General features: G+C 57.2%; 1 protein-coding gene across 2 annotated transcripts; it reads right to left on the reverse strand.

Annotated features, from left to right (window-relative positions):
• Positions 1–1,092: 1,092 nt before the first annotated feature.
• LOC123374715 (inositol-trisphosphate 3-kinase B-like) lies at positions 1,093–12,342 on the reverse strand. Of its 2 annotated transcripts, none has more exons than XM_045024923.1 (8): positions 12,209–12,342; positions 8,489–9,267; positions 4,977–5,061; positions 4,501–4,714; positions 4,017–4,221; positions 3,454–3,555; positions 3,028–3,099; positions 1,093–2,652 (listed from the first exon to the last, which is right to left on the reverse strand). In XM_045024923.1, the coding sequence occupies exons 2-8, from the start codon at positions 8,933–8,935 to the stop codon at positions 2,413–2,415; spliced, it is 1,365 nt and encodes a 454-aa protein (XP_044880858.1). In that variant the 5' UTR covers positions 8,936–9,267; positions 12,209–12,342; the 3' UTR covers positions 1,093–2,412. The 2 variants fall into 2 exon arrangements, with proteins under 2 accessions (XP_044880858.1, XP_044880859.1); XM_045024924.1 differs by having other exon boundaries at positions 8,489–8,591; positions 12,209–12,318.
• Between the last annotated feature and the right edge of the window lie 2,298 nt (positions 12,343–14,640).

The raw sequence follows: 14,640 nt of genomic DNA on the forward strand, positions 1-14,640 counted from the left end.
CCTCCCCCATGCAGCTCTAACGGTGGAGGGGGGGTGGGGGGCCGGCTCTGGGGCATTGTCATCAACAGGGGCAGGCACCAGCGCCAAGAGCAGGGCAGAGGGGGGAGAGAACAGCACTTGGTTAAGGAAGCAGAAGTGGGGCTAGAAGCCAGGAATCCTGGCTCTGCTGCTCTAACCACTAGACCCCTGCCCCCAGCAGGCATAGAGGCGCAGGAGTCCTGGCTCCCCAGCTCCTGCAGGGAGGGAGGCCTTGGCTGCTTTCCCCCCTCCCATCCCCGTCCCCTTCCCAGCTGCCCTGGGGCAACTGCTGGCACGGCCCTGGGCCTGTTTGTGCCTTGGTACCCATGGTGACGGGGTGGGGAACCCTCTGGAATGTTAGCCAGCCCTGACCACAACATGCCTGTGGGGAACCCCACATGCGCACACACACAGCAGCACTTCAGGGGAATCCTCACACACTGCGCCACAAAGGGGCCCAACCCCCATCCTGCCACACTGACTCTCCTGCTGTACTGTGCTAGGGGGCCCCCAGCACCCATCCTGCATGTGATGGGCTAGTGCATGTAGACAGGTGCACCCCTTCAATGTCTGTGGGTGTGAGAGAGACATGGAGCTGTTTGTCCTGGGGGGTGAGGGGTGATAGACACTTGCAAGGGGAGTGGAGCTTGGTGGCTGAGGGACAGCACGTGGGGCTGAGATAAGATTGAGATATGTGGCTGCGGTAGGGAGCTGGGTGGCTGACAAGTGGAGTTGAGTCTGGTGAAGTGCAATTTGTGGTGTGTGTGCGCACACACAAGCATCCCTGTGCAAACGAGAGGGTAGGGAAAGTGATTGTGTATCCCCCCCCACTCTGTGCCCACAGCTGTTGCCAACATTAGAACCCAGGAGTCCTGACTCCCAACCCCCTTGTGTGCTAACCCCTGGACCCTACCCCTTCTCCTTGCACAAATGTGCGTGCACACCCCTTCCCCAGAACAGCTGGGCTCAGATTTACCACCTGTTCATGAAATGTCCCCCCACCATTCCCCCTCAGCCAGGGCCCTCAGGTGCCTCTACACAGGGAGGTGAAAGCAGGGGCTGAAAGGCTGCTGCTGGGTTAAGATACACTAAGGTTTTATTAAGGGGATGATGCAGTGAGCTGGGCTTGAGGGTTGTAACCTCCACAGATGGAGCCACCTCCCCCCTGTGCCACCATCTTTTCCTGGTCATTATGATCCTGCATCACAGCACCTCAGGTGTGGGGATGTGCCAGTCCTGCTCCCAAGGGCTCCTGGCACTTTCTGTGGGGGGGCCAACTCTAGCCTCTGGGGTAAGGTGATCGGCACCTGCTTGGCTGGACTGACACCTCATTAATTTCCCTCCATGGGGGGGGGTGACCCCTCCTGTTGTGGCTGAAGAAGCAACATGGGGAAAACTAGCATCCCTCCCACCCCCGTTCTAGAATCACAGAACTTGCTGGGGCTTAAATTTAAACCCTGCCCTAATTTCTGATCCCCTGAAACTGGAGCAGCACCGGCTCCTCCAAGCTAACTGGCTGGGGCTTTAATTGTTCCAGTTTTTCTTGGCCAAATTCCACCTCCACCCCACCCCTTTTTGTTTGTTCACCTCCCCTCTCCCCCTCCCAGCATGAGGAGCAGCCACCTATGGTGGGGCACGCAGACTGTTTGTACAGGGACCCCTTGCCTGGTGCTGAGAGGTAGCCACCTCTGGGGTGGGGCATGGGAGCTGTTTGTCTGCACACTGCATAACATGTTTTTTTGTATCCAGTTCAAGCTTCAGCAGAGGGGGCTAGTAAAGGCTGCTCAGGGCGGCGTAGCCTCAGGGCTGCCTGGGGCAGCGGGGCGCTGTCATCTTGATTTCACAGCAGAGAATCTCCTTCCCATTTCAGGTGCCCAAGGGGGTTTTAGACTCCCTCCCCCAATTTGGGTAACCAGATCCAGGGCCAACACTGCCTGGTGCTTGTTGGCAATTGCTACTAAAGGTCACCCCAGGCTGTGGCTATTGGTAGAAGCAGGGCCAATCTGGGCCCTGACCCCACCGCCCGTCCCCTCCTGGTGCTGACTGTTAGGAGTTAGTAGCATGAATCCGGGCTGTGGAACCCTTCTGCCTGAGAGCCGGGTCCCAGATTTCAGAGGCTGGGCTGATGCATATACTGCACCCTGAGTGTGGTGGTGTCTCCTGGGGTGTCCTATGGAGGAAAGACCCACTGAGCCCTGCCCCACCGGGGGAGGCTCCATCAATGTCAGCGAAGATGCACTGGGGTCCTGGGGAGCCCCACACAGCTTCCCCACAACGGCCCTAGAGAGGAGGCGGGTGAGTCACGTCCCCAGGAGGTCTCACAGGGTCCCACAACGTAAGGCTCAGGGCGAGAGCAGCTCTGGGGCTTCCACGGAGGAGGTGGCTGCCCGGTCCTCAGGGTGCGCTGGGGGCTGGCATCTCCTCTGGCCCCAGCCTACGCTGCGCAGCCTGCAGGGTTTGGGTGAGGTGGTGCAGGCCGATCAGGTAGCCGTCCTCGTGGCTGCCGCGGGTCCATGGCACATCATGGCGCAGGGCCAGCTGGGGCGGTGCCGGCAGTGTCTTGCCGAAGTCGATCATCCACACATTGGCCCGGCCCTGGCGGTCATGGACGAAGAGCAGTGAGCTCCCAATGACCTGTGGGGAGAGATCAGGGGCATTTATAGCTAGGGGGCACCAGCTTTGCTACAGCCCCAGGGAGGTGGGGAATGGGAAACGGCATTTCCCCTCTAGGGAGCATCAGCTTCAATCCAGCCCCAGGGCCAGGGTGCTGGCTGACGTGAGGGATCCCTTTCCCCTCTTGGAGGTGCAGGCTCATAGCTTGGGGGGGTTGTCACCTTATTAGGGGGGTGGGTTTGGCCTCACACCCCTCTGCTCTACGGGGGGGCTGCTTTTCCCTCCTCCCTCTCTTTGCCGAACCTGTTCCTTCGCCCTGCACCTGGTGCTGTGGGCCCTCTCAGACTGTGCTGGGGGAGGGGGAAGTCCTGGATGCCTGGGTTCCCCTAGACTCACCTCATGGGTGCGGAAGAAGGCTGATTCGAGCAGTGCGCTCCGCATGCTCTCCAGGCGGCTCTGGTAGGCTCTCTGTAAGGTAAAGGTGGGGGGAAGCGGTCAGAGGGTACTCAAGAGAGGGGGGGTGTCTCTGCTCTGTGGGGCAGAGGGGCATGGAGCAGGGCAGACAACCAAGCTGCCTCTCCCCACCTGAGGGCAAGTCCAGTATAGCATAACCACACTGCCCCATGGCCGCGTGCTTTAGCCCCAGCCCTCTGTGAGCTAGCCCCACAACTCAGCTGAAATTCCCCGATTGCTCTCCAAATACCACCAGCCAGCCTTGTATCACCCACTCCCCCTCCCTGGCCTCCCCGCTCCCGCAGTGCCATGCAGTGGGTGGCAGGGGCCCAGGCAGTGACCCCATGGGACCTGGTGCCCCTCCCTTACCAAGATGCTCCCCTGTCTCTTGGTGAAAATCAGGAAGGTGTCGATGATCTGCTCCTGGGTCCGGGTCTGTTTGAAATCCTTCTGCACAGCTCCCCCCTCTATCTGTGAGACACACAGCAGGGTTCAGGCAGACAGGCAGCCCCGGGGAGACTTCCCCGTACAGCAGCCATCCAGTGAGAATATGCAACTGCCTTGGGAGTTGATACAGGGTCCCCTCACCTGGTGTGGAGATGCAGCCACCTCTAGGGTGGGGCACAGGGGCTGTTTATGCAGGGCCCCTTCACCTGGTGCTGAGATGCAGCCACCTCTGAGGTGGGGCACAGGGTCTATTGATGCATGGATCTCTTGCCCAGTGCTGAGATGCAGCTTCCTCTGGGGTGGGGCTGTTTATACAGGGAGCTGCAGCCTGGAGCAGAGCCCCATAGAGCTGTAAAAGCAGCAAAGAATCCTGTGGCACCTTATAGACTAACAGACGTTTTGGAGCATGAGCTTTCGTGGGTGAATACCCACTTCGTCGGATGCAAGCCTGTAGAGCTGGGAGCCCCTATTTCCCTTTCACTCACTGTCACGCCCTCAATGCGGAAGCCCAAGGAGGCGGTGGAGCTGATGTGCTCGCGCCATTGCATGTAGCGGGGCTTGGTGACCGCCCTCTGGCTGTGCTCCTCGGCCGTAGCAGCGCTTGGATCCACCTTCACCATCTTCTGGTACATATCCTTGCGTGGGGTCGGCTTCAGCAGGGCCTTGGTCAGCTCTTCCTCCAGGTACGTCCTATGGGCAAAGGCAGAGGGGGGGGGGGAAATGGGACGTGGGGGCCTTTTGCTTCTAGGGGGTGCCAGCTTCAATTTGGTCCCACGGCAGGGGGGCAGGAAAGGGACATGGGGCCTTTTGCCTCTAGGGGGAACCGCCTCCGACGTGGCTACAGAGTGGAGTTCCAGCTGGCTCAGGTGGGGAATGGCACAGAGGCCCGTTCTCCTCTAGGGGGCATCGGTTCCACTCTCCAGTGGCAGGGGGTATCACAGGCATATGTCCCCCATTCGCTGCACTGACCTCACCCCCATCTTGCAGTCCATGATGCTGGGTGCGTCAAGGCCACGCAGCAGATCGTCCATCTGGATGTAGTGCTCGCCGTCCTTCACCACCACACCGTGGTAGGCAGGCACATAGGGCCGCAGTGCGTCACCCATCAGCGCCTCCAGGCAGGTGTTCTCCACGGTGCTGAACTTCTTCAGGATCTGGCCCCCCTCACTAGGCTTGAAGTTACCTAAGGAAAGGGGTGGGAGTAATGAGGGCCAGGCAGGAACCCTGGCATCCTAGGGCTAGTTGGGAACAAATGGGTGTGGGGCAATACCTCGTGGCAGGGAATTCCCCTGGCCAATGATGCTGCCACCACACTGAGAGACAGTGGCAGGGAATTCCCCAGGCCACCTGGACATCCAAGCCACCATAAAATGGGCTGAGAACCCAGCAATTCTCATTCTGCAGTAGGGACCTGGCCTGGAGTGCCCCCCGAAACCCCTTCTCACCTTCATGCCCTGCCAGCTGCACCCAGGAGCTGTGACGCCGCAGGGACCAGTGCACCATGGTGAAAAATGTCTTCCATGACTTGGTCTAAAGGGAAAGAAGGCAATTGTCAGCATGGCAAGGGATTGTCCCCCCAGTATATTTCCCTCCCCTCTGAAAGCGAGACTCTCATCCTAGCCTCCTAACACATAAGCAGCCCCTGAGCCACACCCCAGAGGTAGCTACATCTCAGCACTGGGTGAAAGATCCCTATTTAAACAGCCCCTGTGCCCCATCCCAGAGATGGCTACAGCTCAGCACCAGGGGAAGGATCACTGTAAGAGCTAATCTACAGCAGCAGTGCTTTAATGTGGCTTGTGTGGTCGCGGCACAGCGCTGGGAGACAGCTCTCCCAGTGCTCTTAAAAAACCACCTCCACAAGGGGCATAGCTCCCACCACTGGTGCACTGTCTACACTGGCGCTTTGCAGCGATGAAACTCGCTGTGCTCAGGGGGGTGTTTTTTCACACCCCTGTGCAAGAAAGTTGCAGCGCTGTAAATTGCCAGTGTAGATCAGCCCTAAGTCCCTGCACCCCACCTCAGAGGTGGCTGCATCTCGGCAGGGGCGAGGGAGCTCTGTATAAACAGCCCTTGTGCGCCATCCGAAAGGCGTCTGCATCTCCAGCTTGCGGTGTCCCCAGGCGAGGCAGTCCCTGCCTCAGCCTCATTGTTGTGTGAGCTGCCTGGCGCTGAGTCACTCCGGTGCTGGGGCTCAACCGTCCTTCCTGCCACCGGAGCCGGCTGCAGCCGCCTTACTAAAATGCGCATGGGGGTCAGGGAGGGGCTGGTGCTTGCATGAGGGATGGTGCACGCTTCGGGGAGCAGGTGTGCTCCCATCTCCCACAGAGGGCTGGGCAATTTCCCGTAGTGCTAGGGGGCTAGGGTGAAGGGCTGGTTGGATTTCAAAGGGGAAGGTGCAGCTCTGCCAAGGAGGTGGAGGGGCTGTTTCCTGGATGTGTGTGTGTTCACAAACATGCTTGAGCGACTCCAATCTCAGCTCAGCAACCTTGGCAGGCCTAGGCCCACAGGAAGGGAGCTCCCAGCTGCCTCTCACGCATGCACCCAACTACACATGCTGCAGGCAGAGTGGGTCTGGTGTGTTCACGCATTGCACAGCCTGGTGTGATGCACTGCTACACACAAACTGCAGGAGGGCTGATCTGGGCATCATGCCCTGTTGCTCACACTGGCATGCTGTGCACACACTACAGAGCCCTGGAGCCAAGGCCCCCTGCAGTGATGCAAACATGCATGCTGGATGCAAACGAACCCCTAGAAAGCCCCTGAGCTAGGTATGGAGCAATGCTGCATATGAATAAATGCTTTGCAGAGACACAAAGCCAGGGGCAATGCACTCTCTCTCTCTCTCTCTCTCTCTCTCACACACACACACACACACACACACACACACACACACACACACACACACACACACACACACACACACACACACACACACACACACACACACACACAATGCATTGCTGCTCTCTCTCACACACACTTTGCAAGTGCCATGCACTGATCCCAGCCTTGAAGCTTGGCTGCAGTGCCCTGCAGGGAGAGCTTGCACTAGGCACACTTATGCAATCTTGTGGGTGCCCTGTGCCCTCCAGGCACGGCGCTGGCCCTGCTCCAAGCAGCACCCGCTCCCAACCGGTTTGCAGGCTGCAGAGGAAACCCAAGGCCTGGCACCCACCCAAAAGAACTCACTTTTTCCACAACAGTCGACTCCAGCCAGCCCCTGGTTCTGTCAGGAGTCATATTAACCCTTCAGGGGGTGGGGGAAGCTGGGAAGGAGTGGGGGGGGGGTAGATTCTGGAAGCAGAGGAGGCAGGTGTCCTGGGGAGCACAGGACAGGCGGGGAGCAGGGAAGGTTCCTGGGGGCAGGGGAGCTGGGAGGCATGAGACATGGGCAGCACAGGGAATCCCAGTGGGGGGGGGAGGGAGATGGGGGACTTTCCAATCCTGTCCTCCCCCAGCAGGTCCCTGGGGAATTCATCTATCCAAATCTGAGTGTCCAGAGTGGGTGGGGCTGAGCTGGGTGCTGGTGGGGGAGGGGTATAGGGAGGGGACATGGATCCCCCTCTACACCCACTTCCTTCCCTGACACGCCAAGAGAAAGGTTGGAGCCAGGATGCGCCCTCATATCCCTCCCCTCCCCCTGCGCCGGGGGGGGGGGGGGATGGAGCCTAGAGACCCCTGCTCTTCCCCATTCCCCACCCCCCCCAGGCCAGGGCAATGGGGGTTTGTGGTAGCAGATGCAAGGGGAGTATTGACTTTCCAGGTGCCTGCTCAGCCTGGGAAGGGAGTAGAGGGCTGGGGAGGGAGGTTCCCTGCCCCTCCCCCCAGCAGGCAGCTGGCACCAGCGATGCTCAAAGACAGGGACTGGCATGAGTCCAGGAGGAGGGGCAGGGAACAAAGCCCTTGGCCCCAGTGCTGGCTACAGGGGACCCCGGAGGCCTTTAAGGGCAGCCAGCACTCCCCCCAACCCCCATTAATTACTGCTTGGCCTCCGCCTCCATGGCACCAGGAGGCAGGACCCAGGCACTGATCCAGCTACCAGGGGGATGCCCTATTTCCAGCTGCTGAGCCAGCCAGCCCTCCCCCCCAACAGTTTCCTGCTCTATTGTCTGATGGGAGGGGGGGGGGCATTTTCTCAGTCAGGGCTGAGGAAACCACATACAGGGAGGGGAAGTGATGTCAGAGCCCAGAGGGGAATCCTCTTGCAGATACTGAGAGACTGAGCAGGGAGAGACAGGCAACCCCCACATAACACAATGAAGGCCTGCCCCACGCCCCTCTCCTGCAACACAACACAACCTGCATGCACAGCACAACCCCCATGCAACACAGCCCCTCTGTACAGCATGCACAACACAACCCCAACACAATACAACCTCTTTGTGCAGTGCAATCACAACACCACACAACCCCTTCCCAACACAGCCTCTGTGTAATAACTCCTCTGTGCAGCATACACAACACAGCACCACACAACATCTCTGCAGTAACCTGCACAGGCCTATCCCCAGGGGAATGGCTGTGTGTGTACGTGTGTGTAGGGGAGTGTCACTGCACCAGCAGGGTGAAGCTAATGCACCCAGGGACCTCCTCCCGCCCACGCCTGCAGCAGGGCCAACCTCATGGCCGTGGGCAGGAAGGCGTGGGAGGCACCAGAGATGCGGGGGAACGGAAAGGGGCCGCTCTTCCCACCCGCCTCTCCAGCTCCAGCCAGGCCTGAGGTGCTGGGGGGGAGGGAGTCTGAGAGTCACCTAAGGGTGCTACAAAAGCTGGTACCCCTCAATCCTGATCTGCAGCCCCCTGCTATCCCAGCCCTGGGCTCCCCCACCAGCTCTGCCAGTGCTCCTCAATCCCAATCTGTAGCCCCATACTATACCAGCCCAGTTCCCTGGTCAGACCATCACACACCAAAGGCAGCATTTAGCTCCAACCCCCGCGCCCTGTGTCTCACCTTTCTCAGCATCTTCCTCCGCCCAGGCTTCCCCTTCTCCTCTTCCTCACTGAAGACCTCATCGGACTCCTGCGAGGACTCGAAGGAGGAGCAGGTGGAGGAGCTGGAGACAGAGCGGCCGTGGCCACCACTAAGCCCACTCATGGCAAGATGCTGGAGCTTGGGGGCTTCTGGGGGACCTTCATTCCCCTTGGTCCCATGAGGAGACAGGGCCTGGACTCCTTTTGGAGAGCCATCCTCAGGAGATGCTTTTGCCCCATCCAGGGCCAGCCCCTTTCCCGCCACATCCATGGGGAGCCCTGGGCCCTGGACCAGCTCCCCTCTCCACTCGGGATCCCCCGGGGCACCCTCCTTTGCCACACAGGGAGCAAGGCAGCTCTGCCCTCCCTGAGCCAGAGCCTGGGAGATGCCTTTTGGACAGGCCTTGAGGCCATTAAGCCCCTCCATGGCTGATCCCGTTCCTAGACTGTCTCCCCAGGGCACTCCAATTTGGGGTTCAGCTCAGACTGACTGCGTGTGGCATCTCCTTGCCCTGGGGAGCCTGACAGAGAGCGGGTTGGGGCGCTGCATTGCTGGAAAAGGGTGGGGTCTGCCCTGCGGGGAAAATAGCACAGAGAGGGAAGGGTTAATCTGATATGCTGTGGGGGGGAGGGGGATGTTTGGTGGCAGCCCTTAGGAGCACCTTCCCCCTACACTCCCCCAGCCAGCCCAGCTCCAGGCCTGTGATCTCTGCCTGGCATGAACCCCAGGGCCCAGAGAAAAGTGATTTCACAACGAGCCTGAAAGGGGAAGAGAGAGAACAGAAAAGAGCTGTGAGGGAATTTTCCTAACCAGCTCTGCACCCCCAGAGGCCCAGCCCATCTTGGGTAGGGTGAACAGACGTCCTGATATTATCAGAACCGTTCCAATATTAGGGGCTTTTGTTTATTACTGCCCCCCCCTTCCCCTCCACAGGGCCCTATTACCCCCATCCTGATTTTTCACATTTGCTATCTGGTCACCCTAATCTTGGGGATGCCAGGATCCCCCTTCTCCAGGAGATGCAGCGTTACAGACCAAGCTATGTTTCCCCATTTGGCCAGGAGAGAAACTGAGGCACAGAGCAGAGTGAGGGGGTCTGTCTCCATGATCCAGAACTCAGGAGTCCTGCTCCTAGCCTCCCCTCCACTTTAGCCCACTAGACTCCACTCTCCCCCCAGAGCTGGGGAAAGATCCCAGGAATCCTGACTCCTAACTGCAGCTGGTCGCTTTTGATTCCCTATGATCTAGTGTGATTGCTTGTGATCCTCTACAACTGTGATCCGTAATCTACTACATCTAATATGATAACTACTCTTTTGTTCTGTTAGGACCTGTGGGAAACAATTTTGATTGGCTAAGAGCCACTGAGCTTTCCTGTGATCCATTCAGATCTGCTGTGAAGCACTACAATGTGGTGTGGACTTTGTGAACTGCTGAGAGCCAATGAGATTGTGATCTACTTAATGTGCTGTGAGTTCACTGACACCTGTTGAGATGTGTTGTTATGTATTGTGATTCGCTGGTATCTATTGAGAATTACTGTCATATACTGTGACCTGCTGAAATGTCCCCACAGATCAGCTGAGATGGGTTGTGCTCTGCTCTGGGGTTTACTGAGATCTGCGGGATCTGTTTTTATCTGCTGTAATCTCATTGTGGTATTCTATGATCTAGTGAGATCCGATGAGATGTGCTGCAATCTTATCTTCAGGGCTTCAGCCAGTTACCTGCTGGGGTCAGGAAGGAATTTTCCCCCCACAATTCACAACCAAACAGAGGGATTCAGGGCAGGAGCAGAGGGGGTCACCTTCCTCTGAAGCATCAGAGATCAGCCACAAATGGAGAGGGGACACTGTACGGGGTGGACAGTTGGTCTGAGATGGTCCAGAGATTCCTCTGTCTTAGCTGCTTGGCTGGCAGGTCTCGCTCCCATGCTCAGGGTGTAACTGATGGCCAGATTTGGGGTTGGGAAGGAATTTCCCCAGAGGTCAGACTGGCAGGGGTGTCTTTGAGGTGTCTGCTGGGATTATCCGGCTATATCTCACCTCACCAATTCCCTGCCACAGGGGCCTTAGACACCGATGACACCTGGCTCTGTCCTTTTCTCTGCCTGGGGCTCAACAGTTTGGTCTTGTGAGGACTGAAATGCTTCCGTCTAACTAAGTCATTGAGCTTGACAGAGAGGTACCTGGGAGAAGTTTAATGGCCTTTGATACACAGTAGGGCAGACTGGATGATCTAGTGTTATCTTACGCCCTTATGGGAACTATTATGATTTGATCTTCTGATGTGACCCATTTTGATCTGCTGGATCTACGGAGACCTGCTCATATGTGTTGGGATCTGCTGTGATCTATGGAGCTCTACCAATATGGGTAGTGATATAAGGAGATCTGCTGTGGCACACTGGGATCTACTGGGACATTCTCCCTGGGGGAAGGCCTTCGATCCTTAGCTCTTTGTTAATTGAAAACTAGATCCGCACAGATCCCTGGGGAATGGACCACAGGGACCAACACTGTCCTGGGTCCAAGAAGGGGGACGAGTAGCTGGGTCCCCATGCTGGAGACAGCGACAGCTCCAGGCTCCAGCGCTCCAAGTGCGTGCCTGGGGCGGCAAGCCATGGGGGGTGCCCTGCCGGTCCCTGCAAAGGCACCTTCGGCAGTGTGCCTGCGGGAGGTCCATCGGTCCTGCGGATTCAGCAGCAATTTGGTGGCAGGTACGCTGAAGCCACAGGACCGGCGGATCTCCCGCAGGCAAGCCGCCGAAGGCAGCCTGACTGCCGTGCTTGGGGCGGCAAAAAAGCTAGAGCCGCCCCTGGCTGGAGAGTGGGGGAAGTCAGGGAAAAGTGGGTTAAACACCACCACCACCCCACGCCCTGCCTCTCAACAGGGTTTTCCAGCCTGGCTCCGGGCCCAGCACTCTCCCTGGCAAAGAGCCCCCGCCTGGGGCTTTTCAGAAGGGGGTTGGGAATGAGATGAACAAACTGAATCCCAGGCCAGGGTTGTGGGCACAGGGGGAGGGGAGCCTGCTGGCCTGTAGCCATAGGGCAACAGCTGGGAGGCAGGGAGGGGGACACAGGAGGGGGTGAAAGAGGCTGGGGTCGCTCACTATGAGCCATGAGGCTATGCGCCCCCTGCTCTACCCACTAGACTCCTTTGTGGGGCAAAGAAGGGCATATTGTTAGGGGACGCTGTGCGTGTGCATGCAGAAAGGGGGCTGGGGGGGAGCTCTCCCTGCCCCAGAGATGCGGAGAGGGGGTGTCTTGCTGCCATTCCACAATGATTCGTGTGCATGGAAAATCCCATGGGCAGCTGCAGCCATCAGTGGGTTCATTGGCCCAAGGGGGCGCTATGGGTTTGAGGGAGAGGAGGACGAGGAGGATCGGATGTGGGGACTAGAACCCAGAAGTCCTGGCTCCCAGCCTAACCGATTAGACCCCACTCCCCTCCCGTTCCCGGGGTAGGGGTTGGGGTCCTTTCCGCCATGTGGACCAGGAAGTGCTGCAGCGACCCCTACTCCCAGGGAATTCCCGCGGGTCGAGGGCGGGCGTGGATGAGGGGGGGCGGCGTCCATGCCCCATTCCGGCCCCCGGAGGGGGGCGTCCTGCTGCGGAGCAGACGGGGCATCTCCCCTCCCCCGATTTCAGCTGCCCCCACCCCGAGGACCCTCCCACCCACGCTGCGCGATGTCCCCTACCTTCCGAGCCGGGGTCCGGGCTAGTGTGGCACAGGCATCCCCGCGCAGCGAGCCTGGCCGCGGCAGGGAGAGGGCGGGGATGGCGGGGGCGGGGGAGGGAGAATGGCTGACAAATTGCCCCCGTAAAATTAGTCCTGCGCTGCCCTCTGCTGCTCAGCCGAGGGACTGACTCCGTCCAGGCCAGGGGGAGCTGCAGGAGTGAGGGAGGCTGCGCCTGGCGGGGGCGCTGGAGGGTCGCTGTGATGGGGGGGGGCGGGGTCCGGACGCGGGAGGGAACCACAACGGGGCATGGATCAGAGCTGAGGAAATCCAGAACCAACCTCAAGTGTAACAACCCACAGACAACCTGTGGAACTCTTTGCCAGGGGATGTTGTGAAGGCCAAAAAAGAACTAGATAAATTCATGGAGGATGGGTCCATCAATGGCTATTGGCCAGGATGGACAGGGATGGTGTCCGTAACCTCTGTTTGCCAGCTGGGAATCGGCGACGGGGGCTGGATCACTTGATGATTACCTGTTCTGTTCATTCCCTCTGAAGCACCTGGCATTGGCCATTGTTTGAAGACAGGATACTGGGCTAGATGGACCTTTGGTCTGACCCAGTAGGGCTATTCTTATCTTCTTAATTCCCCTAGAGCTGAACACCAAACCCTAGGCATAGCTCCAGCTACCCACTCATCCTCATATACACCCACCCGTCCCCAGAGCCACACATCAACACCCCCCCATCAATCCATCTATTCACTCATCCATTCGCATATAAACCCATCCATCAACCCAGCCCCAAATACACCCACCCATCCATTCCCATATCCATCTGTCAATCCGCCCATCCCATGTAACCCCACCCATCCACTCCTATATCCATCTGTCCATCCACCCATTCCATGTACCCCCACCCACCTATTCCCATATCCATCTGTCTATCCACCCATCCCATGTACCCCCACCCATCCATTTCCATATCCATCTGTCCATCCACCCATCCCATGTACCCCCACCTGTCCATTCCCATATCCATCTGTCCATCCACCCATCCCATGTACCCCCACCCGTCCATTCCCATATCCATCTGTCCATCCCCCATCCTCATATACACCCACCCATCCATTCCCATATCCATCTGTCCATCCATCCATACCATATACACCCATCCATCCTGTGATGTTGCACCCCGTAATACTTTATAGAAATATGATTATGAATGTAAATAAGACATACCTGGAATATGTTTTATGCTAGATATGCTATGTACAGGGGCAGCTCCAGGCACCAGCATGCAAAGCGCATGCCTGAGTCAGCAAGCCATGGGGGGCACTCTGTCGGTCACCGCGAGGGCAGCAGGCAGGTTGCCTTCGGCGGCATGCCTGCGGAGGGTTCGCTGGTCCTGTGGCTTCGGCAGACCTCCCACAGGCTGCCGCTGAATCCGCGGGACCGGGGACCTCCCGCAGGCAAGCCGCAGAAGGCAGCGTGCCTGCCGTGCTTGGGGCGGCAAAATACCTAGAGCCACCCCTGGCCATGTAACATATCTTTGCAAAGGTTATGATCTACTGAGTGTGTTCATCCTATTTGTATGAATGTATCATTTTTGTTTCTGAAAGTAAGAATATAAAATATCTGAGGTCCTATTGTAGTAATGCAAAGTGTGGCCATAAATGGTGGTTTGGAATCTAGATGGCTCCCATTAACCAGGACAATTGGTTGTAAATGGCTCTGTTTACTTGTAAGTCTTCCTGTATATGTGTGTGCTGGCAAGTGGGTAATGAAGTCTTACAGTGACATGTGATCATGTCACCTGAACTGGAATCCATCTTTAACCTGGTGCTTTTCCATTTAGAAGGAGGGATGGAAACCCAGAGAGAGACAAAGGATTCCCACCTTGTGCCAAAGATATATAAGGGGGTGGAACAGAACAAAGGGGGCTGCAGTCATGAGAAATCCCCTAGCTACCACCTGAGCTGGAACAAGGACTGTACCAGGGGAAGGATTGTGCCCAGATTAGAAAGGAGTCTAGTCTGTGAACGATGCTTATTGGAACATCTCTGAGAATGAAGTTTCATCTGTATTCAGTTTCTTACTGTATTAGGCTTAGACTTGCATGTTTTTGTTTTATGTTGCTTGGTAATTTTCTTTGTTCTGTCTGTTATTATTTAGAACCACTTAAATCCTACTTTTTATATTTAATAAAATCACTTTTTGCTTATAAATTACCCAGAGTAAGTAATTAATTCCTGGGGGAGAAAACAGCTGTGCATATCTCTCTATCAGTGTTATAGAGGGCAAACAATTTATGAGTTTATCCTGTATAAGCTTTAAACAGAGTAAAATGGATTTATTTGGAGTTTGGATCCCATTGGGAACTAGGTGCTAGAGACAGGAATACTTTCTACACCGTTTTCAGTTAGTCTGCAATTTTGGGGGGACGTGGTTT

This window comes from Mauremys mutica, chromosome 7 (genome assembly GCF_020497125.1).
Source record: "Mauremys mutica isolate MM-2020 ecotype Southern chromosome 7, ASM2049712v1, whole genome shotgun sequence".
Taxonomy (NCBI): domain Eukaryota; kingdom Metazoa; phylum Chordata; order Testudines; family Geoemydidae; genus Mauremys; species Mauremys mutica.